The sequence below is a fragment of the Siniperca chuatsi genome, linkage group LG7 (genome assembly GCF_020085105.1).
Source record: "Siniperca chuatsi isolate FFG_IHB_CAS linkage group LG7, ASM2008510v1, whole genome shotgun sequence".
Taxonomy (NCBI): Eukaryota; Metazoa; Chordata; class Actinopteri; order Centrarchiformes; family Sinipercidae; genus Siniperca; species Siniperca chuatsi.
The window spans coordinates 24,010,153-24,034,357 of NC_058048.1; the positions used below are offsets into that span (position 1 = coordinate 24,010,153).

The window sequence follows — 24,205 nt, forward strand, 5'->3', positions numbered from 1 at the left end:
ATCAAATTTGGCACATCATTTAAATATCTGAGTGACTAGTAGTCACATAAAGTCCTATATGGACTACTGTATATCTACTGAACTTACAACTTCATGTCACAGCATTTCACTGTAATTGTATTGCAGCAAAGCTATTGAAAGTATGCCTATAATAACCTACTGTTGTAACTGCTGGTACAATTGATTTTTTCTGCTGAAGTGGCGTTTCAATGTCAGTTTCCCTGCAGGACTAATAATGCCATATTGGAAATTGATTAAAAATAAACAAAACAACTGAAGTTTCTTTTCTGTGCAGAGAATGAATATTGGTCTAAGAGCATTCCTGGTCATAGCCGATAAACTGCAGCAGAAGGACGGCGAGCCTCCCATGCCTAACACTGGTTGCACTTTACCCTCTGGGCATACACTCCGAGTGAAGAAGACATACTTGAGCAAAACGCTGACAGATGAGGAGGCCAAAGTTATTGGTGAGTGAGACGGACTGTGGACAGGAATGTTCAGAATATCATGCTTTTGCAGACTCACATGGCAGTGACAGCTTTAGCATCACATTTGGAATTAGATGGACATTTGCAAATGAGTAACAATGATATCAACAGTTTTTCCTCTGTCATCTTCTCCAGGGATGTCACAGTATTATTTTCATGTGAGGAAGGCTATTGACAACATCCTCAGACACCTGGACAAGGAGGTGGGACGCTGCATGATGATGACTAATGCTCAGATGTTGAACAAGGAGCCTGAGGACATGATCACGTAAGTGCACACATCGCTGTGTCATCCTGGCTGCCAAAACATTTCCAGTTGGCAAAACTGCAGAGTGACTCAGCAGAGAATTATTAAATGTGTTAAATTTATAACGCCATATGACAATCTGATTATTTATCACAATGCTTGATCAGTTTAAACTTGACAGTTGAACACATTGTAGACAAGTTTTTGAGGTTAAACTTAAAATCTGACCTTTTCAGAGGTGAAAGGAAGCCCAAGATTGACTTGTTCAGGACGTGTGTCGCTGCCATTCCTCGCATCCTGCCTGACGGGATGTCCAAGCCAGAGCTCATAGACCTGCTCTCTCGGTGAGTAACCTCTGTTGGGGAATGCCCCTATTTTAAGTAGACAAAGCACTGGAGGCACACTCTCTGACTGTCTGACAAAATAATTAACTGGAGATCTAATCAAGTGTTATTAATGTTTGTTTGGCTACCCTAGTTTGTTGTCTCCAACCTAGTGTTTTATTGATTGCAGCCCACTATAATGTTATTATCTTAAGCTACAGTATCCACATATAATGGCCACGACTTTCTGGCTACATCATCAAAAGAGGGTTTTACTTTAATGTGTTAAAAAACAATGTAATATATGAATTTTAAAATTTCATAACTGTTTTTCTGTTTGAAGACTCTATATTAAATCGCTGTCTAAATAGCATTTGACAAACCCCTTGTCTGATAAAAAATGTACTTGAAACCCATTTATAAAATCATAGTTTCAGTTCTGATCAGCTCTTTCTGATCAGTTCATTTGTTTACACTTAATTATTATTTCAGATGTGAGGCAACTGGAAGCTTGGCAGCTTATCTGCTTTTATGCAGCAGGTGAATTTAAGGTGGCTAAATTAAATAAGTGACTCAGTGGGGCTTGTTTCTGTATGTCAGATTTGTACCAAAGATGAGACAGATAATCTTCAGGCTAAATTTATCTGAAATGAAACCCAGTCATTGGTAGTAGATACAGGACTTAATTTTATTCCTATGAAGATACCTCATTTTGTTTTTCTTTGTCTTTTTTGTCAGATTGACAATCCACATGGATGATGAGTTGCGACTCATAGCCCAGAATTCCTTGCAAAGTCTACTGGTGGATTTCTCTGACTGGCGTGACGATGTCCTGTTTGGATTCACTAACTTCCTGTTACGTGAGGTCCAAGACACTCACCAGGGACTGTTAGATACATCCCTCAAATTACTGCTGCAACTGCTCACACAGTGGAAACTAACCCTGACCACCCCAGGGAAGAGCTGTGACACTGCTAAAATACACACTGCTGAGGTACACATGTTTGTGTTAATTATGATATATTTTTGCGCCTTTAACAAGTGGGAAAGACTAATTATAACTGTGACAAATGCCTGTTGTAGAAATGAAAATCTAATGTACTAAGGTGTAATTTTAATCATACAACTGTGAAATCAGCTTATGTTTTATTTTGATGTTTATGTCACAGCTGCTGCAGACCAGCTCAAGTCTCAAGATACCTGCAGAGCGCGGCCCTCACTCCACTGTGCTGCATGCTGTAGAGGGACTGGTACTCGTACTGCTCTGCTCCTGTCAGCTGAGCACCCGTAGACTCGCCATCGCCATACTCAAAGAGATACGAAGTCTCTTTATGACCATCGGACAATCTGAGGTAAAATGAGACAAAGTTAAACTCAGGTGTCAGAATACAGGAAAGTTTAATGACTTAGTTTACAGACTGTGATTTTATGCTTTTTCAACTGCAGGATGATGATAAACCAATGATAGAGATTATGGACCAGCTCAGCCCTGTAATCCTGGAAAGTTTTGTCAACGTTGCAGTCTCTGACACAGTAAGTTGTTGGTAGCTTAACTCTGTGGCTCAGCGCCAAACTAAACCTGGAGTCTCAGTCAAGATCTACAGTGTCTACAAGTGTCTACAGTTTATTTGCTAATGTTTGACTTTTCCTGTGATTTTTCGTGGAGTTTATTCACACTGTATTAATTTCATGTGATATGCTCATTAGCTACTTTCATTAAAAGATCTGGTGTCATTTGAAACAACAAATTTTTTTTACGTGACTGTAAGACAGAAGCTCGATTTAGTTATCTAACATGTAAGAACTGATTGAACAGCTGGAACTGAGCAGCTGTTGGCCTTTTGACTCTCATTTATGTAATCATCAAGCTATCAACATGACGCTAAGAATACAGATTTATTGAGAATGAGATGGTCACAGTAAATGTCCATATACGCATTATCGAATTGTGTTTTAAATATACTTTGGGATGGAAGAAATGTTGGTAATTGGATATCTAACTCAGTCATGACCCCTGACCTTTGCCCCTGCTGTGCCACTTGCTTGTTTGCAGGCTGCCCTGCCAGCTGGCCACCACGTGGACCTTCAGTGGCTCGTGGAGTGGAACGCGCTGCTCGTCAACAGTCATTATGACATTAGGAGCCCCTCACATGTGTGGCTCTTTGCCCAGTCTGTGAAGGACCCCTGGGTGCTGTGTTTATACAGCCTCCTCCGACAGGACAACCTGCCCAAGCACTGCCCCACAGCTCTCAGCTATGCCTGGCCCTACGCCTTCACTCGAATGCAGACACTCATGCCCCTGGTAGACCCAAAGTAAGTGTCCTCGAACACTACAGTGAGTTCAGGAGGGACCATGAAACACTTCTTCTTTTTTCTATTTTATGTACATCCCTACTTAGCGTTTCTATTTTTAGTATAGCCACCTGATACCAGTTCCCCTTTGCATATGAAAAACCCCTCCTCGAGATCCCCTGTTAAAAACAGCTCAGATAAAAGTAAGGATCTTATTTTCTTTTTGTATGATTCACTAGCAATCCAGTGTATGCGAAGAAGACCAGCACGTCTGGCAGTGGGGACAATTACGTAACGCTATGGAGAAACTACCTGATCCTTTGCTTTGGGGTGGCCAAGCCCAGTATCATGAGCCCCGGCCATCTGAGAGCATCGACACCTGAGATCCCGGCCTCCACGCCTGACAGCGGTGTCATCTACGATAACAAGGTAGCTGCCTCCACGCCCACTGGCATTATTAATTCCCCCAGTGCTTTGTCTCTCCAGGATCAGGTGTTCATACGAAGCTTGTTGACATTCAAACTTGAAGCATCAAATTACACAGCAGCTACCTTACATGAATGGAACAGGAAGCTGATATATTCTTAACTGTACAGACACTTATCTCAATGCAGCCCTGTGTAATTAGTGATGTTCAAGCAGCATTAGAGGTTTATTTGTCTGACTGAACCATAGGTGTTTGATGTTTCAGGTGATCGGGAGCCCATCTGTGGCTTGGCTTCTGAAGCAGTTGGTTCCACTGATGAGGGCAGAGAGCATCGAGTTGACAGAGTCATTAGTTCTGGGCTTTGGTCGCACCAATTCCCTTGTATTCAGGTACATCAGAGAACGGTATTTTAGATGAAGAAGAATTTTCTTTGCCTTAAACCAATTTTAATTCAAATTTCCTCTAACAAATGATTATTTGTTTTCTTACATTTTCACAATGATTGACTCATTATTTTCAAAGATTTATAACAGCACAGCATCATATAATATTTTAGCTGCTGATTGTAGCTGTATGTTGTTTTTGTCTCTTTTGATGGGACAGGACCAGTCAAATGAAAGTTAGAGCACAATCCATTATTTTCTGTAGTTAAAGTGCATGCTGATCTGTATTTGTGTGGATTTAAAGTGGAGATAAACAGGGGATTATAGTTGAGTGGTGTCTTGTTGCCATTTACAGCAGCATCTAAATTGTTTCCTAAAAATCGCATTTTTTAGCTCAAAATCTCTTTTCCTTGAAAAAAACAACAATAGTCTTACTGTTGTTTAATTTTGTCCATTTAACTGAATGTTTACGCTAGTTGTTTGATAAAGCATTTTACCTCATGATGACTTTTATATTTTCACTGTCTGCACACAGGGAACTTGTGGAAGAGCTGCATCCCCTTATGAAAGAAGCGTTAGAAAGAAGACCTGAGGTTGGTTGATTGTATTTACAGCACAGTACATGACATAAGCAAAATATTTAGTGTTGGGTTTAATTTGTTAATGAACTAGATAGTGGGGATGTAACACTACCAGCGAGCTGGCGTGTATCTGAAAATCTCCGTAACTAAATACAGATTAATAATATTATTAGCAGGACTTCTGTCTGATTTTTCTTTATGATTTTTTGCAGAACAAGAAGCGGCGTGAACGACGAGACCTGCTGAGACTGCAGCTGCTGCGGATCTTTGAGCTGCTGGCTGATGCAGGTGTCATCAGTGACAGGTTAGTATGGCATTATTTGACACATTACATCCCCACACTGCACAGTATCACACTCACAGTGGACAAGGGGGGAGCATAAGTAAGATTTAAAAACAGGGTCATCAAGACATAACCTTGACTTTTTCCTTATAATACATGTCTGTAGTATAGTTTGCATTACTTTCTTTTCATTGGGCGTCTCCCTGTTTTCACTGTGATCCTACAGTACAAACGGAGCTCTGGAACGTGACACCCTCGCCCTGGGCGCTCTGTTCCTGGAGTATGTGGATCTAACCCGGATGCTCCTGGAAGCTGAGAATGACAAAGATGCAGAGATCCTCAAGGACATCCGAGCTCACTTCAGCGCAATGGTGGCCAATCTCATCCAATGTGTACCAGGTACTCAGAAAAGATTCAGCTTGAAAGGCCTTTCTTGTCAGGCCAGTCACTAGCAATTTCAGATTACATTTCTTTTATATGGATGCCTAAAATTAATTAGCACAGCACATGGAGCACAAGACTCTTGACATCTTGATTTGGACGTAAGCCAAGGGGAGCTGCAAAAATAGTGCAGCGGGGAACTGCAAAAATAGTTCAACTTAAAGACATAGCAAGCAAGGACAGGTGATGACTCATGGGTTGACAAGCATTCACAAGTCCCCACTGAATGACTAGTGCTCTGTCAAGAGACATCAACTCCTTATTATCATATCTGAAAAAGCACTTTCATTTGTTAGTTAAGAGTTTCAGAGAAAAGAAAATTAGAAGTAAACCAAAATGAAAATAACTTGAAGTTAAAAAAAAAGTGTGAGTTTAACGAATTGAACAAAAAAAATGCAAATTGAATAAAGAAATCTTATTTATGTTTGGTTCTTTTAAAGAAGAAAATAAAAACAGGTGGTAAGTTTGTGTCTCCCCTTTAAGATTATTATTCAATTTCATAATCCTTTGAAAAACAACTAAAATGGAGAAATATAACAAAATCATCATTGGTAGAAGTTTTTTTCCTTTAATAGACTATCCACTACAGTATATAGAGATGCCGCTACCCAGTTATTCATTTACCTATATTTCTTTCAAGCAACTTTGTTTTGTTTTGCTTTTTCAAAAAAAAAAAGTTTTCCCTAGACACAATATTTTTGCTGACTCTTACATTCACTCTTCTCAATGAACAGACTTATAACAGGCTTTCTTGTCTCCCTCCCTAGTGCACCACAGGCGCTTCCTGTTTCCACAGCAGAGCCTGCGGCATCACCTCTTCATCCTCTTCAGTCAGTGGGCCGGTCCTTTCAGCATCATGTTCACCCCTCTGGACCGCTACAGTGACAGGAATCACCAGATCACAAGATATCAATATTGTGCCCTAAAGGTAAAGATACTTTCTGCAATCTATTGTCTTCCGCAAACTCTTACATATATTAATATTACCCCCTAAAGCTTTGTATGAAAACAACCATTTATCTTGACAATGGATTGGTCTGAATTACAAAGCATACACTTGAAAAAATCCTGCCATCCTATCTCGGCTAACCGATAAGATATTTCTTTGTTTGGTATGTACTCTTCTCCACCCACAAGACAAATACAAACTAAAGTAAACAACACTCTTTCCTGAACTGCAGTATGTGAGCGAGTGCTCCACCCAGAAAATCTTGGGCTCACCAACATTAGATTTTTACATCTCTCATCCCACTGCTATCTTTAGGTCTAAAGAAACAACAGACTTAGTAGGTTGGCAAACATGAGCACTGCAGTTTAATGTCACATGATATGACTTCTGGGAACTCAACACGTACTTCCTGCTTGCATACCGAGCTATGTGCAGTGTTGCCTATTGCGGCAGTAAACAACACAGCTGCTATTCAAGATCATTGAGGTTGAAAACTTTGAGAACAGTCACCCTTGCTTGTCCAGTGTTGTGTTGAATGACCACATTAGGATTAAATGTGTTGTTATTTTGCGGTGACTTGACAAATCTTTCTGGGGGTGGAACAGTGGGCGTGTAAGATGAAGGGAAAAAGTAGAACTGTGAATAAGTTTGTCTTGGGTATTAAAACCTATATTGAGTATTGTTGACTGTTTGTTCTTCCAGGCCATGTCTGCTGTGCTGTGCTGCGGGCCTGTGTTTGATAATGTTGGCCTCTCTCCAGACGGATACCTCTATAAGTGGCTGGATAATATACTAGCCTGCCAGGATCAGCGGGTATGTGGCCAAAACTGTACCACCGCGGTGCGTTTAACCAAAGAGCTGACCCAGAAAGCCCCTCTGATAGCTTGCTTTGTAAAAGCCCAACACTAGACCTTGCCAAGTGCTCACCATTATCTTGCAGGAGTGCTGGCAAGTAGTGAAGGAGAGTTTTGTTTCAAAATAAATTTGTCTGATATTGTTTTTATTTCAGTTTACTATGATACAAGATAAAGCAGCTGCATGTTTATTTTACACCTTCTTCCTCTGAAAAATTGACTTAGCCCTCATGTTTCAATTACATGGCTTGAGGAGTAGCATTAACTGGGCAGGTAGCCCAGAAAATGTATTTTATCATCTTTTTCGTAATGAATCCATGAATCTTTAAAAAATACACAAAGCCTCAGATATTTCAGTTTCATGATAAAATCAGGGGATCCTTAAAAAAGACATGAAATTCAGGAGAGTCTGTGTTGGTATCTACTCCTGGCTCAGGTACACCAGCTTGGCTGTGAAGTCGTCATCCTGCTCCTGGAGCTTAATGCCGACCAGGTCAACCTATTCAACTGGGCTGTGGATCGCTGCTACATAGGCTCCTACCAGCTCGCTTCAGGCTGCTTCAAAGCCATTGCTACAGTCTGTGGCAGCAGGTACAATCTCTCTGTCATCTGTTCAACTACGTAGTTGAGGTCAGCTGCCTGTGCACATTGTTTTTATTAAGGGCAGTTATGTTCTCATCTTCACTTCTTTTTGTGGAGTTTGTGTTGTACCATTTTATGTGTATTTGAGATGCAGTTAATTAACAATTTGCCTATTAAGTTTAGATACTGTGTTCTCTGGATCACCCATATTTCTTGTCCAAGTGAGGAAACCACTAGCAAATTAGTTTAGGCTTCAAAGCGTCACTTCAGCTAATCCTCTTAAAAGCCTCACTATTTGTCTGAAATGGGCCTTCCCCTTTTGCTGTATCTCATAAACATTAACCCAAACATTATGTGGACTACTCAGCATTGAGTTCTTAATATTGAAACATTACCTCAAAGTTATTTTTCTCTCCTTACTAACAGAAACTACCCAAGCGACATAGTAACACTACTGAATCTGGTCCTCTTCAAGGCATCAGGCACCAACAGAGAAATCTATGAGATTTCAATGCAGCTAATGCAGGTGAGATACACAAGCACAGTTGCCTTTTATGCTTCTGTGTAGTTTTCTGTGATTAAATGGATAAATGACACATTTCTCCTCCTTCGTTGAACAGATTCTTGAAGCTAAGTTGTTTGTGTACTCCAAGAGGACTGCAGAGCAGAAGCCAAACAGTATCCTCTACGGCACCCATGGTCCACTGCCTCCTCTGTACAGTGTCTCCCTGCCTCAGCTCTCCAGCCAGTTGGCCAGAATGTACCCTGAACTCACACTTCCTCTGTTCTCAGGTAGCTGTTTATGTAGGGATAGCCATGGTATTTCAGCCTGCTGTAATACTCTCACAGGCTTGTCATCTTCTTATGGTTTCCCACTAAATGCTGCTCTCTCATCTTCCAAAGAAGTCTTTCTCTCCTGTCACCCAGACACTTACTATATATATGGACACTCCCACTAACCACAGAAACACTGAGAGCTTAAGTTTATTAAGGGACTCCCAGGTTTAAGTTGAGTTCATATGCGGATCAGGATTAAACTGGCAATTATGGTGAAACTGAGTATACAGTAGATGTTTGATTTCCATGTAGAATATAAACACTGCAGTCCCCACTGATGTTAGCATTGCCTTTCCCTTGCTTGTTCCAGAGGTTAGCCAGAGGTTTTCCACCACTCATCCGAATGGGAGGCAGATCATGCTAACCTACCTCCTGCCCTGGCTCGGTAACATCGAGCTGGTGGATAGCGGCCTGCTGCTCCCAGTCTTCACACCGTGCACCTCAGATTATGACGCTTCTAGCCGGACGACCAGCACAGGTTCGTCCCACCAGCTGAAGGGCACTGGCTGGGGCTCCTTACAGGCCACATCTATGGTGCTCAATAACCTCATGTTTATGACCGCCAAGGTAAAGTCATGTTGGGGAAATGTAATGAAAGGGTATGGGTACATACATATAAGGTCAATCCAGCTAACATGACGCTATGTTCTTTTTTTTAACCCCTCTGGTCAGTATGGAGATGACCTACCTGGACCAGAGATGGAAAACGCCTGGAATGCTTTAGTCAGCAATGAGAAGTGGAGCAACAATCTGAGAACCACACTGCAGTTTCTCATCAGCTTATGTGGTGTCAGCAGTGACACCACCCTCCTGCCATATGTAAGATATCTCATTTAGGCCAACTGGAAAATGTTATGTAGTTTGTTTTTTTTAGCTCTTTCCAGTTTCTCACGGATATTCTGTGATATATTTGCTCAGATCAAGAAGGTGGTGATCTATCTGTGCCGGAACAACACCATGCAAACCATGGAGGAGTTGATATTTGAGTTACAACAAACAGATCCAGTCAACCCTGTGGTGCAGCACTGTGATAGCCCTCCTTTTTATCGCTTCACTGCCACAAGCAAGGCCTCCACAGCAGCTTCAGGTACATCTTTGAAAAACACTGTCTCACTGAACAGAATGAAAACCAGTTTAAATGTGTATTATTTAATGGGAAAAATCAACCAACCAGGAAATCCCAGCAGTTCCAATGGAATCACTTAGTGGCCAACCATAGAAAACTGTGTTTGCTCTGGACAGATCCCAGTGGTGAATGTGAAGCTGTTTTGGTGTTAAAGATCATGCTCAGTTGACATTCCTTGAACATTCTGTAAAACAAGTATTTAGCTCTTTTTGGTTAATTTCTAGGCACCACATCAAGCAGCAATACTGTTGTTGCAGGCCAGGAGAGCTTCCCTGACACAGATGATACCAAGACTCTAAAGGAGAATGAGGAGAGGTAGACAACAATATCTTGAAGCTTAACATTAGATAAATGAAAGTCCTAGCAAGACCCATCATGACGATTTTCTTTTTCCTGAACTCAGGCTTAGCCACATAATGCGAGCCCACAACCGCCTGGAATCACGCTACAGCAACAGCTCAGGAGGATCTTACGATGAAGATAAGAGTGAGTGTTTTTCTGTACCAGACACCCTATGAAAAAATTTGGTTGTCATGGTCTGGTTAGTGTGGAATACACAGGCTGGGTTGGAGGGTAAGATGGTGACCGGCACGGTGTCATTGATAATGCATGAGCAGTGCAGAGCCTGGGGCTCTTAAAAGGCTTCTGTGAGAACTGGCACTGAAAGTAGCCTCTACACTGCTGGCAGTGACCCCACAACTGCTTTGTTATACTCTCTTGGTCTGAATTAGTCCTGCAGACTTACATTTCTTAAAATTTGACAATGAAAAGGATCCCTAAATACCCCTTTGACATCTAAGCTTCAAACCGAAGTTCTCTTCTATGATGTTATGTAGTTGTACTAAATGCATCTCCCGTCTGTCATTTGCCCACATGCCACCCATCTCCAGCTATGGAGAATCCACAAATACTCATTTTTGATTGAAATTTGCCATATGTGTGACATAAATGTCAGCAGTATCATTTTCTGTAACCATTTAGGTGAACCTCTGCCCCCCTATGCTGATTGGCTGATGGTTGTCATTGAGACCAACCAGCCCCATCCTCTGCCCATGCCTCTGAAAGGAGGATGTTGGGCTCCACTGGTGGACTTTTTGCCAGAGACCATCACTCCCAGAGGACCACTGCACAGGTTGGACTGCTGCATACTTGTATGCAAAATGTGCTCATTCTGACTCCCATTCCAAGTCTAGTTTAAAATGTCAAGACAAAACTGCTGCTAGTCACTCCTACAGAAATCCGAGGGCTGTTTACTTTGAGATCAGCAATCAGACTGATCTCTGACCTTTAATAACATGCCACAGTTTACCTCTAAATGCCTGCAGATAAAGGCAGCTCCACTCAGCTTTTTCATTCTGATGCTGTGCACTTAAAGGTCATGTTTTTGTGGAATAGATTTGATTTGAATCTGTTTTAAGAAGTGTGTTTCATTTGATTGAGAGGCTTTACATTATGTGTTTTTGTTTGTTATAGGTGTAATATAGCAGTCATCTTCATGACAGAGATGGTGGTGGACCACAGTGTGAGAGAGGACTGGGCCATGCACTTGCCTTTACTGCTACATGCCTTGTTTTTGGGTGAGTTCACACGATAATCAGTCATCCCCATAAAACTCATCTATGTACATATTTAATGTAATACTGTATAAATCTCATAGCTGACTTAACATTTAAGGACTATGGTTGAGTGCAGATTTTGAAATAACAATTTGTCAAATATTTTGAGTCCAATATGATACATCGCCATTGTTTTTTAAGTACAAAGAGTTGGATAATTCAGTTTCTCTTCTTTGTAGAAAGCTTTTATTCAGTTTCAAACAGCTGATATCAGACAGTTGTATTTTTTGGATAGACTCTGAGATCAAGGTTGTGAAACCGGGAGCACAGAACTTGAAAAAAAACTCTAGTCCTTGTCTTTAGAGTTCAAAATGTGCTGAAACAGTCTGGTCTGTTCCTTTCTTCAGGCATAGATCACTACCGTCCAGAGGTGTTTGAGCACAGCAAACGTCTCCTCGTCCACCTGCTCATCACGTTGTCCTGTAACAACAACTTCCAAGCCATCGCCTCAGTCTTACTGCAGACACGTGAGATCAACGGCACCAAGACCCTCACCTGCAAACCAAGTCTTCAGCCGGAGTATTTACCTTCAGGTAAAAATATAGGCCTTTAGCGATACCCAACTGTTTTGAGTTTTCTCAACTACAAATATATTTACACCCAAAAGGTTGAAGAAGACCTGGGTCCACTTAACAGAGCAGCTTGGTATTTGACACATTGCTCTTCTCTCTGGCTAATAAACTTGAACAATGGTTAACATTCTTGTCAGAGGATAGATAAGTTTCTTATCTGGGGAGAAAATATTTGGACACTCTACCAAAAGCAATATTGAGCACAGAGGACATCAAAGGTCTTGATTAAAGCATTCCATTCTGCTATTTTTATCCTCTTGCCCAAATTGGGGCCATCTGCTCAGGCTTGGATAGGCTGGTTTGGCTCCCCTCCTCCCCTTGCCGATAATTTGTTTTGCAAATGTCTAGACATTTTGAAATGTCCACAGTATACTTTGTCCATTTGATCATTTGAATACAACTTTCATGCTAAAAATATCATGTTGTTTTTTTACAGTTATACCACACAATGATAAGCCATTGAGATCCAAAGAAAATATCCCATTTTCTTCTCGGTCTTTGTAGCAGCTTTACTCCCATGTTTATTATATTTGTATTTAACATGTAATATCTTGCAGAAAGAATCAGTTTGTGAATTAACAAGGATATTAGACGTGCAGCAACTTAGTAGTTAAACTTGACAGCTCCACCACATTAAATAAATGCTGTCAGGGAAATGAAATCATGCAAATGAACTGCTACAACCTGTTTCTGATCACTGACGGACCACTTCTTCTGTTGTGTTCAGGAGGATGTTTTGACTTCCTGCGGGAGTGTCAGGTGTCTCCTGTGCCAGACTCTGGTCTGAGTTCTTCTTCTACATCGTCCAGTTTGAGTCTGGGAGGCAGCAGCAACAACCTGCCTGAGATCTCACATGAGGTGGAGCAGCTGGTGGCCTCCAATAAAATTGATGAGAAGACTAACAAGCTCATTGAGTTTTTGACCACAAGGTACTGATGTTCATATGGTGTTCCCCTGTTAGAATCACTTCCAACAAGTGCAGTAGTTGAACTCAGAGAATGTAGTTTTACTTACAGGTTATAAAGGAAGTAAAATATTTTCCACAATAAATGCATGTTATACAGCAGAAATATCCTTCTAATATGCTTATATACTTCCTCATATTTATTGGTGTAGATTACCACCTAGTGGTGCTGTATGCATAGTGCAATAGATTCCTATAGCAGTAGATAAGATTTGATGTTTAAATTAAGCTAGTGCAGTTGGCATTTACCGTGATTAATTGTACACATTGGACATTTTTATTTGTTTAGAATAGCTTTTTCCAGTTTAAGTACAGATAATACTAAACAGAACCACAGTAACAGTAATTTGTGCTTGGTACAGGTGATTCAGAATAATCAGCTTTTTGTCCCACTTTCTACCATAGCAGACCTTCACCTAGACAATATACTGTGTGTTGTTAGTAACTAAGAAAATGTTGTTCTATAGAGCATATGGAGCACTGTGGTGCCATGAAGACATTTCACCAAAGAACCAAATTTCAAAAAGCACTGGGCAGCTGACGAACTTTCTGCGACATGTGGTATCTGTGTTCAAAGAGTCCAAGTCAGGTAACCCTTCAATATATCCTGAAAAGTAATTATTGATTAATTACACTACAGAACCCTGTCTTTACCACTCAATGATTCTCATTTTCATTAGCGCATTCTTCTCTATGTCCTTGTTAGATTTCCACCTGGAGCAGCAGCTCAGTGATGTGGCGTTGCAGACGGCGTTGTGTAGTTCATCACGTCACTACGCTGGCCGTTCCTTCCAGGTGTTTCGAGCCCTCCGCCAGCCCATCTCTGCCCACGCTGTCTCCGACCTGCTCTCAAGGCTGGTGGAAGTTGTCGGTGAACATGGAGAAGAAGTGCAGGTTAGTGCTCTGTGTGTGTACATGATGCGTGTGAGCATGTGGATGTGAGAGCATTACACATCAATGAGTTGTTGGTAAAGCAGAGGAATTCTACAGTTGTTTGTCTGAATTTGTTTTTAAGGACGTAGCACATGAATTCAGTGCTGTTTAGCAAGTGACTTGGGTGTCCCAGATGTTTGACCCTCTTATGAGCACATTAATAATGATCTAATGGCAGAAATCCTAGATCATCATGAAAGTCTAATGTCTTGAAGACAAACAATCATCACTGGAAGCATAATCTCTTCATTGGATCTATTTTTGTTGTGTTCAATTGTGTCCTTTTCTCTCTTGCAGGGCTATGTGATGGAAGTATTACTTACGCTGGAATCTGTGGTGGATAACTTGGCTGAATGTCTCAAGAACAATGATCTCATGGCTATCTTGACGAGGTTTGTGTCTCCTCTACATATATTTATGTTGAAAGAAGGTGGCGGGGTTTTTTTGTTAAAACATATAGTAACTATTAATTTGTTGTTTTCTTTCATTCCAGAGCCTCATCTCCAGATTTCCTCACCAGTTTCAAGCTGCTGTCCAACAGGAAGAGCACAGGACAGCTCAATCTTAGAAGAGAAGAGAGGAGCCAACATCAGAGGAGCTCTTCTGTCCCTAAGAAGTTTGGAGAGGCAGACAGGTGGTCTGATCCACCTCGCAGCGCTACACTGGACCGTATCCAAGCCTGTGAACAGCAGGTTTTGTTAGCCAAGACCCGCAGCTCGTCGTCATCTAAAGACAACATCACCGACCCAACCAACATCAACCATCCCAGCAACCTGCTGGCCACAATCTTCTGGGTGGCAGTGTCACTGATGGAGTCAGACTTTGAGTTTGAGTATCAGATGTCTTTGAAACTGTTGAATAAGCTGCTGGGCCACATGTCGCTAGACAAAACGGAGAACAGGGAGAAGCTGGAGAAACTGCAGAGCCAGCTTAAATGGAGCAGCTTCACTGGGCTCCAGCAGCTGCTGCTGAAGGGCTTCACCTCCGTGTCCACCACTGACCTCACTCTCCAGCTCTTCTGCCAACTCACACCTGTGTCACGAGTGCCTGTAGTGGACACTTCACAAGCCATAGGTACACTGTAGGGATCGATGGATGCTGATGATGTTTAAATTCTTTGATTTTCTGTATCTGTAAGCTGTTATTTTGTGCCAATATTGTTAAATTTCATAAAATTCCATCGTGAAGCACATAAAACAAAACACAGAAAAACTAACATTGCTGTAACCTTGTATCCATATAATTTTACACAAATTGCATGCCAGTGAACTTTCTCCAAAAGGATTTTTCCAAGTGAATAGTCATGTGAAATATTGAATTAATTTGTCTGTTTCATCTGTTAGGTTTTCCCTTGAATGTTCTCTGCCTGCTCCCACATCTTGTGCAGAACTTTGATGGCCCCACGCAGTTCTGTCAAGATGTTGCTGAAAGGATAGCCCAGGTTTGGCTCTGTTACACATTTCTATACTCATTTTCACTCAAAGATAATTATATGTTTTAAGCTAATGCACTTTTTGTGTGTAGGTATGCCTTGAGGAGAAGAACGCCAAGCTCTCCAACCTTGCCCATGTCATGACTTTGTATAAAACACACTCCTACACACGAGACTGCTTCTCTTGGGTCAATGTGGTGTGTCGATATCTTCATGAAGCTTTCTCAGATATAACCCTCAACCTGGTCACCTACATGGCAGAGGTTTGTGCAGCCATATCAACTGATCATATATTTGCTGAGCAGCAGTAAAAAGGGTTGTACAGTAATTATTAATATTACAGCTTCTCAAAAGGTGCTAAATATATTAATGGAATTTAATTTTGTTTTAACAGCTGTTGGAGAAAGGTCTCCCCAGTATGCAGCAGACCCTTTTACAAATCATCTACAGCCTCCTGAGTCACATGGACTTGAGTGGAATTCAAGCCAAACCCTTCAACATGGAGGTGCTCAAGACAATTGAGAAATTTGTCCAGGTGAGTTTAAATAAAACATTAACACCCAAAGTCCTACTGCAGATAATTTGTTTAAATATGCAATGTGACTGTATGCCTTATATTGATTTTTATGCCTCCGCACTAGCAATAGCTGTGGCTGGAGGCATTATGTTTTCTGGTTGTCCATCCATCCCATTCTTGTGAATGCGATATCTCAGGAACGCCTTGAGGGAATTTCTTCAAATTTGGCACAAACATCCACTTGGACTTAAGGATGAACTAATTAGAATTTGGTGGTCAAAGGTCAAAGACCTCACAAAACACGTTTTTGGCCATAACTCAAGAATTGATAACACAGTTTCACAGTTGGGCGGACAATGAATTAGTGGCACTTTTGACTCAAAGGTCACTGTGACCTCAAAATGACCTTGACAAACACGTTTTTTGCCATAACTCAAGAATTGATGCTGTAATTATGAGAAAATTTCACACAGATGTTTAATGGGATACAACGATGAAGTGATGGCTTTCTCTACCCCGAAGGTCAACTTCACTGTGACATCATAATGTCCTGGAAAAACAATTTTTAGCCATTATTCAACACCTCAGTAACAGAAGGGGATATTGTGACCATATTTCACAATTGGTCGGTCACTGTGACCTCAAAACTGTTTTTTAGCCATAATTTAAGAATGAACTGGGCGATTCCAGATTTCACACACATGTTGACTGGGACGACACAACGAGTATACAAAAACTAGCACAGTATGGGCTTTCCTCCATCTCGTCCATTCTGCCTTTCCCTTCCTGCCTCATTCTGAATTTTGAGCGTCATTGTAATCACGTGACTGCAAACAATGTATTGAAGCGTGCCTAGCTAATCTTGGTCCTGTGGTGAGTGAGTGAGTGAGTGAGTGAGTGAGTGAGTGAGTGAGTGAGTGAGTGAGTTTCACCTACAGCTCTAGAGAGGTTTCATATCTAGAAATGCCAGGAGAAAACAAAAGCACCACATTTAGTGTAGCTATACTCTATAGGAGACCATCTTTACATAGTAATCGAGTACATGTGTACCTATTTAGCCAATACATCTATGACAATCCTTCATTAATCAGTTCAACAATGTATATTAACTGGAATCATACATATGTATCATCAGTATAGTGATGACTTCCATTTAGCCCAAAAATACACTTTATACCTTTTATTCAATTCCTTCCAAGTATTCACTACATATATGCATCTGGGCAGACATGGATGTAAACTGCAACTTGACTAGTTGTCAGAGACATACAACCACGGGGCAGTAATTTTAGCTAGGAAATGGTTGTTTATATTTTTAGGATATATTTGTGGTAACTTTCTCTGATATATATGTGCTCGGGAAAAAAAGCATTCAGATTACCTACACCAGATGTGATCATTGGAAATCCTTAGGCATCGTGCTCTGAGTAAGAGGCTTGTGTTCCCTGTTCCTTTTGTAAGTGTTCATGGGGAAAAAAGGGAAAAAAATCTGTCTTGTGTCAGCACAGTAAATTTGTAGACACACCCAAACTATAAACAGTCTGCCTTTCTGCCGCAGGACAGGCCTCTGCTTATTCTCATACTGAATCAATTTTCCTTTAGCTTCCTACTGTAAGTCAACTGCCAGAACACTTGTCTCCAAAAATAGAACTACATTAAAACACATAGAAAGACATTTGTGGTTGTTGCTTTCTAAACATGTGGTTGTTTTGGTTTTTATCTGCCTCTGTGGGTGAATTGGTGTGTGTATGTCTGCGTTGACTATAGACTGTCCAGTGGGGGGAAGCGCTGAATATCCTGAAGCTGGTGGTTTCTCGATCAGCCAGTTTGGTGCAGCCTTCGTCCCCACAAAGTGACCTCTCCTACGAGGACATCAACCGTGTCTGGGACCGCTCCTCCAAGGCCTTGCCTGGGAAAACGTTGGATTTCCACTTTGACATATCTGAGGTTAGAGAGTCTTTCTTTGACTTTCTTTTTACGCTGTGTGAAAGTTCTTGGTTTGAAAAGTCCCTGTAGCATGAGGAGAGCTTAATGCTTGTATGTTTGCCCCTGTATTTTTTCCTGTATTTTCCAGGGTGTGGTGCTTGTTGAGGTTGTGTGGAATCTTATTAAGCTTTTTGGAAAGGAAACATTTCTTCCCCTTCCTCAATGCTGATATTTCTTTTTGACCAAACCCCTTGAGATTAGCTTGAAAGCTCGAAAGGTAAACACAATTAGCCAAGCAGTACAGAGCTGAAAAGTGATGTCAAAGATACAGACAGAGTGGTGTATGTGTGGGAACTGAACAGGGAGCTATTTGTGTACAGTAGTTTATGAATGGCAGGAAATGATGTCAGCTCTTTGCTGCCGTCCTTTGTATGTGAATCAGAGAGCTCTAGTGGACAGCCAACAACATGTGTATTTAAACTTGAGACACACTGGACAAACCACTGATATTTCTTAAAATACCCAGATATTTTTAAACTGAGGAATAAAGCAAAGAAAAGGTAGGTTTATTTTTCCTCAAATGCTTCACGCATTTGGAAAGGGGAAAAAAAACTGTGAACATTGCTAAAAAATCATTGCCAGCTTATGTTGAAACATTGATCACTTTACATTCATCTTGGAACTGTCAAAGCCCTGAAGAAGCAGGAGCTGCTGTGGAGCCTGAGTCATGGCTTGACTAAGCAGAGAGGCACTTTCTCTTATTCAAACTTTCCCTGACTCATCAAGGTTTCGGTCTGCACATGTCTGTTTGTTTGTGTCCATGCTGTCAGACACCGGTGATTGGCCGGCGTTATGATGACCTGCAGCGTTCTCCAGGCCAAGATGTGAGGAGCAGGACCACAGCAGTGACACGCAGCACCTCCTCTACCTCCTCTGGATCCACTTCCAACAATGTCCTGGTGCCAGTCAGCTGGAAGAGGCCTCAGTCTTCACAGGTGAGCTCTTCTTCCCATCCCTTCTTAGAATTATAATCAGAATTTGTAGGGTAAGGGTTGAAAGCATGAAACAGTTATGATTTGATAATGAGGACATTAAAATGTCAGCATGTTTAATAATATTAGTTTTTATCAAGACAAAAACACATCGAAGGCTGCATTTGACGGCTATTTAACGCATTATTACGCCATTAACACCTGGCATTAAAATGCGATCTGTATCTGCATAAGGAAAAATGCGTATTAATGCCAGGTGTGAATGCATGCAGAATGCATTGTGATCAGAATGCAGTCGGATCAGCCGACCACATTTGGATCAGCAAGTTGAAAGGTCACCTAACTCTTCCTGCCAGCTTAAGCAAGCCCGAAAAAAAGCTACACATGATAGTAGTTGCTAGCAGGTCTTCCCTCGCAAAAAGTGATTTAGAAATAAATGACGTCGTGGCATTGCTTTCCTTGACCTGGGATGCACCATGTCTACTGACAAGTCAGGCCTGCCTAAATCATTTGCATATTGAGATCTGATCACAATGTAGGCGCAATCGAGATAATCAGTTCACATTTTAATACCAGGTGTAAATGCAAAGACCCATGGATCGGATTTCATTATCCAGATAATGTATCCTACAGATAACATGTTAATGCCAGGTGTAAATGGGGCCTAAAATTGTGATGTGGTTCAAATGTAATTGAATTGTGACATCCAAATTCTGTTCAAAATATTTCCATTTTCTCTTGCCCTCTGCAGAAAAGAACACGGGAAAAACTGGTGAATGTATTGTCTTTGTGTGGACAAGAAGTGGGGCTCACAAAAAATCCTTCGGTAAGATACACTTGATTTTAGCACTGCTATGAATTTGGCCAGTTTTTATTATCATGCATTCAAAAATAGCCTGTAAGCCCTTTTTCATTTTTGTCTATTTGTTTCTCTGTATAGGTGATCTTCTCCAGTTGTGGCGAGCTGGACCTCATGGAGCACCAGCCTAGCCTGGTGTCCTCCGACGATGGGACACGGGAACCAGACAACATGGACGACACCACCTCAGAGCAGCAGTTCAGAGTCTTTAGGGACTTTGACTTCCTGGATGTGGAGCTTGAAGACGGAGAGGTGAGTCTCAGGACCTCAAAAGTTTCAAAACAGTGGTAAAAAAAAGGATTTATCCTCCTTCTCACCTCCTCTCACATTTGATGGACGACAACATTGTCAAACTCGTAAGGCAAAAGCACGAAGATGCCAGAATATTTTCCTCCAAACACTCTTATACTGTGTTGGGTCAGGTCTGCCTGCTCTGTGTAATGGGGTTTCTTTTTTCTGCTTTTTTCTGTCTGTGCTATCTAGGAGCTACAGGTAAGTTTAGTCATGTTACATTTTTACTTGCTGTGTTCTTTAGAAGAGTGTTTGCTTGTGCAGATAATTTAGTGAACTGCCACACCGATGGCAAATCATAGAAAATGCGTGTGCATGCTGACATATAATTGTATCTTCAGTTGATTTAAACGGTGTTTAATCATTTTTTCTGGTTATTAAGAGAAAGCAAGTATTAGTCATTGATATTCTACACACAGCTCCCCTTTGGCATATGATAGCTTATATGCATGTGTACAGTATTTAACCTAAGAGATGAGTGGTTTGCTTTTCACCAATGTTGATTTCCAACATAGTTGCACATTATGATACTAGTAGTCGATGTGCAGTTTTCCTCAATACAAATTGAGCATCTGTAATTTGACCTATATTGGAGTTTATATATATATACATATATATATAGTTTATTTTCCCTTCAAAAACTTAACAAATCTGACCAACATGATGGGATTTTAAAAATGACATTTGTGCACTGTTTGTGTTGTATGTGTCTCAATGTCTCCATCTACACAGTAGAAGAAACTGTGTTCAGTTTCAGCTATTCTCATACACATCCCACTGAAATCATTATGCAATCCAAACAGCAAGTTATACACAAACTAATTCTGCTGTATACCTTTGCCCTATACAGTCAACTATTTGGTAAATTCATGCAATGAAAATGTCTGTTGGTTTATCTTGAGGAGAAGAACATCAAGCTCTCCAACCTTCCTCAAGTCAGTTCTGTCAAATTACACAGAGGCCCAAATGCTGATGATATACATATTGTTATTCCCATTGTTACAGCACTAACATTGTTGCTTTCGTTAAATGGTTAAATTTAACACCAATCTTGTTGCATTGTCAAACGTAAAAACCACAGTAACATATTGGCATTTGATGCTGTAGAAATAACATACGTATATAACTATCTCAGCGTATCTAAAGCTCTGTAGACTTTGTACCCTGGAACACAGTGTCAGCTGTTCTCCCTGTGCCTGCTAAAATTTCACACAGACTGAAAACTAAAACAACTGGTGTGGTCAACAAAAGTGCAACACAGACAGTTTTATATGTTAATGACACCACAACACATTAAATGGCCTGAGAAGGTGGTGAGGAAGGTTTTCTGACCACATACAAAATTTGTTTTTGATCTCAAAAGTACTATGGTTTTCTTTAAAAATAAGCTAAATGGGCAAAGTCAAGGCCTTTGCCTTTTACCAGTAGTAGATATTAAGATAATCACCACAGGAAGCCTCCCTTGTTTGATCTGTTGATGTGGAGCTTTGGTGGAATGTGGAAGTTGGCCCCTCCCTGAACCTGCACAGCATGGTTGTGTGAATGTGTGTATACAGTATGTGTGTGTGCATGTGTTTGCGTTAGAGAAGAGATTGTGCGTTACTTCTTGGTACTTGGTAACTCAAGGCCGTTCTCTGTTGCAGGGAGAGACTATGGACAACTTCAACTGGGGTGTGCGCAGACGCTCCATGGACAGTCTGGACCGGAGTGACCTGCAGCCGCTGGAGGAGAGTCAGCTATCCAGCAGCATGCCCAGCCTCAGCAAGATCACCCATGAAGACTCAGACGAGTCGTCTGAGGAAGATTCCCTCACCACCAGCCAAATACTCTCCCACTCACAACTTGTAAGTTCACCTATGTTTGTATGCCAATAAATAAATGTCATAATGAAGGGAAAACCTAGTTGTTGAAGCCCACTAGCAAAGAAAATTATACTTATCTGCAGGCCATGAAAAGTCTTTAAAAAAAGGCTTAGAAAGTATTATAAAATCTTACATTCAATTTACTGTTGGGAGACATAATATGCTAACTAACATCTGTTCAATCTTTTGACTTTGACTTTGTCTCTTTGCAGATTGTCAACCTCTCCCCAACAGCAGAGATCAGTAACATGGACTCTCCCTCCGCCTTTTTTGATACAACATCAGCTGATTCAACTCCTCTGAACACCACAAATCCTAGTTTCGAGGTCCAACTGCCAGAGGACTCGAAGCAGCGGGTGAATAAGGGCTTTAGAGTGTCTGAGATTCTGGGAACTACTAATTCCTATCGCAGTTCCATACTAGAGTTCTTTACTAATTTTGCCAAATAGGAGCTATTCTATTGCATATTTTCTTGTGAAGTGTCTTGGATGTTGTATGTGCTTTGGGTTCGGTCTATGTTAAGTATTATTTTGTGGTGCTGTGACTTGTCTACATTTCCTCTCTTCAGAGTAGAGCATGTGAGGGTCTTTTCTTGTTATTTCAGTAGTTGCATGCTAAAGGAGAATTAACTAAAATCTGCAAACAGGCAAATCATAACGCTTTGAGCTGTGGGCTAGTTGGTGCCTTATTTTAATTGCAGAGGTTGTCTGGGGATGTTAGGGGGTCGTAGCCAATAATATAAAAAAGGCTCTTTCTTTCTGTGTCTGTCTGTTTAAGGCAATGTGTATACCTATTGCTTCTGTGTGGGTGGCTCTAAGCGACAACTAAAAACTCTTGGCATGTGGGAGGTCAAGAAAGGTTTACACATTGCCTGTCCCAAAACATGACTGTGAAGCGCCACAGTGCTGGCTGAATTAATTTATTTTATAATCTATTTAATTGGCACTATTTATGCACACTAAATTTACCAAATTAAAGAAAACATCACAAGGAGTGTCCATAGGGTCCCGTGCCAAGGTTAGTGTATCCATTTTACCCACAAAATTATCTGTTTAATAATTAAATATAACAGAGGGAACACTTTTCAGTTTGTAACAACCTTTACTGCATGCTGCCTCAGTATTTGTTAATGGCAATTTATATAAATATATAATATATTAATATTAATTTAGTCAATTGTGAGAAAGCATGTGTCCCTCTTGCTTTCTTTTAGTATGAGGTGCCCCAAGAAGATGAAGACACCAATGTCCATGAGGATGACTTCTCTCTCCCCATCAGTGAACTGCCCCCTGAATTTTACTGTGGGGACAGTTTAACAATGGACATGGTTCACATTGATTACAAAGGAGAACTGGACATTGACAGCTGCTTACCCAGGTACCTACTCACATTTTTATTTTATTTTTTTGTCAGTAATTTATAAAGTTACATAAAAATTACATTGTTAATAACGTGGCTTTATGTCCACTCAGTCTTGCCGAGGAGGAGAGAGATGACATGCTGGAGTCCCGTTCTTCACCGCCACCGTCACCCTTCTTCTCTGCCATCCTCGCAGCTTTCCAACCAGTTGTATGCGATGATGCAGAGGAGGCTTGGCGAAGTCACATCAACCAGCTTGTGTCTGACTCAGATGGATCCTGTGCAGTCTACACTTTTCATGTGTTTTCTTCACTATTTCAGGTATAATTGCATGGCCTTGTAATCAGCCTACACCTAAATTCCATTATCAGTGTGCCTGGTCAAAGTGAATAATTAAACTGAAAGGGTAGCGGGATTAGCTGTCTGGCTGATTAACCTTTAGGGAGAGAGGCTTCCTTTCAGAAGAGGTCTGATTAATTACAAATAGAGGGCATTCTGTCGATGCATTCAGCTTGAAAGCCTTCCGAGATTCATTAACCAGATGTTGTTCACTTCACTGACCAAAGCTGAAGGGAGAATTTCAGGAAAAAACAGAAATAATGACAGAATGTAAGTACCTTTAATGATGTAGGAGTGACTTTGACAGTATCACAACCAGCCTGTTTTTTTCTTTGCAGAGTATCCAGACCAAATTTTGTTCTTTGACCTGTGACGCTGTGAGTTACCTCGGTGATGGTCTGAGAGGATTAGGATCAAAGCTTTTGAAGTCCTCTCAGATGCTGACATCATGCTCAGAGTGCCCAACACTATATATTGATGCAGACACAGTGAGTAACCTGACATTTTCCAGTTTCTAATACTTTTTAACAGTATGACATGTTAGTGGTAGTTGAACTAATTCAACAACAAAACTCTATTTTCACAGATTATGACTTATGGACTCCTGGAAAAAATGAAATTCAGCGTGCTGGAACTTCAAGAGTATCTTGATACTTACAACAACAGAAAGGAAGCAGCTCTCACTGTAAGGAGAATAAATATTGTGCTTTCCAGTCTTAATGTCACCTGT

General features: G+C 40.9%; 1 protein-coding gene across 2 annotated transcripts in view; it reads left to right on the forward strand.

Moving 5' to 3' along the window:
* frya (furry homolog a (Drosophila)) overlaps positions 1-24,205 on the forward strand; it is a 44,479-nt gene that overhangs the window by 16,405 nt on the left and 3,869 nt on the right. The window contains exons 15-58 of one of the 2 annotated variants that reach the window (XM_044202480.1): positions 296-467; positions 624-756; positions 972-1,079; positions 1,797-2,052; positions 2,228-2,410; positions 2,505-2,591; positions 3,112-3,371; positions 3,590-3,779; positions 4,042-4,166; positions 4,696-4,753; positions 4,954-5,045; positions 5,251-5,423; positions 6,233-6,393; positions 7,117-7,227; positions 7,705-7,859; positions 8,277-8,376; positions 8,471-8,642; positions 8,998-9,254; positions 9,360-9,506; positions 9,606-9,774; positions 10,038-10,128; positions 10,217-10,299; positions 10,795-10,945; positions 11,287-11,390; positions 11,777-11,962; positions 12,729-12,930; positions 13,433-13,554; positions 13,672-13,859; positions 14,196-14,290; positions 14,392-14,972; positions 15,242-15,339; positions 15,423-15,593; positions 15,725-15,865; positions 17,615-17,794; positions 18,604-18,768; positions 19,517-19,591; positions 19,706-19,876; positions 20,108-20,116; positions 21,559-21,759; positions 21,990-22,133; positions 22,991-23,154; positions 23,250-23,457; positions 23,814-23,963; positions 24,062-24,160. In XM_044202480.1, the coding sequence (XP_044058415.1) occupies positions 296-467; positions 624-756; positions 972-1,079; positions 1,797-2,052; positions 2,228-2,410; positions 2,505-2,591; positions 3,112-3,371; positions 3,590-3,779; positions 4,042-4,166; positions 4,696-4,753; positions 4,954-5,045; positions 5,251-5,423; positions 6,233-6,393; positions 7,117-7,227; positions 7,705-7,859; positions 8,277-8,376; positions 8,471-8,642; positions 8,998-9,254; positions 9,360-9,506; positions 9,606-9,774; positions 10,038-10,128; positions 10,217-10,299; positions 10,795-10,945; positions 11,287-11,390; positions 11,777-11,962; positions 12,729-12,930; positions 13,433-13,554; positions 13,672-13,859; positions 14,196-14,290; positions 14,392-14,972; positions 15,242-15,339; positions 15,423-15,593; positions 15,725-15,865; positions 17,615-17,794; positions 18,604-18,768; positions 19,517-19,591; positions 19,706-19,876; positions 20,108-20,116; positions 21,559-21,759; positions 21,990-22,133; positions 22,991-23,154; positions 23,250-23,457; positions 23,814-23,963; positions 24,062-24,160 (6,888 nt within the window). The remainder of the gene's footprint in view (positions 1-295; positions 468-623; positions 757-971; positions 1,080-1,796; positions 2,053-2,227; positions 2,411-2,504; positions 2,592-3,111; positions 3,372-3,589; positions 3,780-4,041; positions 4,167-4,695; positions 4,754-4,953; positions 5,046-5,250; positions 5,424-6,232; positions 6,394-7,116; positions 7,228-7,704; positions 7,860-8,276; positions 8,377-8,470; positions 8,643-8,997; positions 9,255-9,359; positions 9,507-9,605; positions 9,775-10,037; positions 10,129-10,216; positions 10,300-10,794; positions 10,946-11,286; positions 11,391-11,776; positions 11,963-12,728; positions 12,931-13,432; positions 13,555-13,671; positions 13,860-14,195; positions 14,291-14,391; positions 14,973-15,241; positions 15,340-15,422; positions 15,594-15,724; positions 15,866-17,614; positions 17,795-18,603; positions 18,769-19,516; positions 19,592-19,705; positions 19,877-20,107; positions 20,117-21,558; positions 21,760-21,989; positions 22,134-22,990; positions 23,155-23,249; positions 23,458-23,813; positions 23,964-24,061; positions 24,161-24,205) is intronic. The other variant, XM_044202481.1, reaches the window with a different exon arrangement.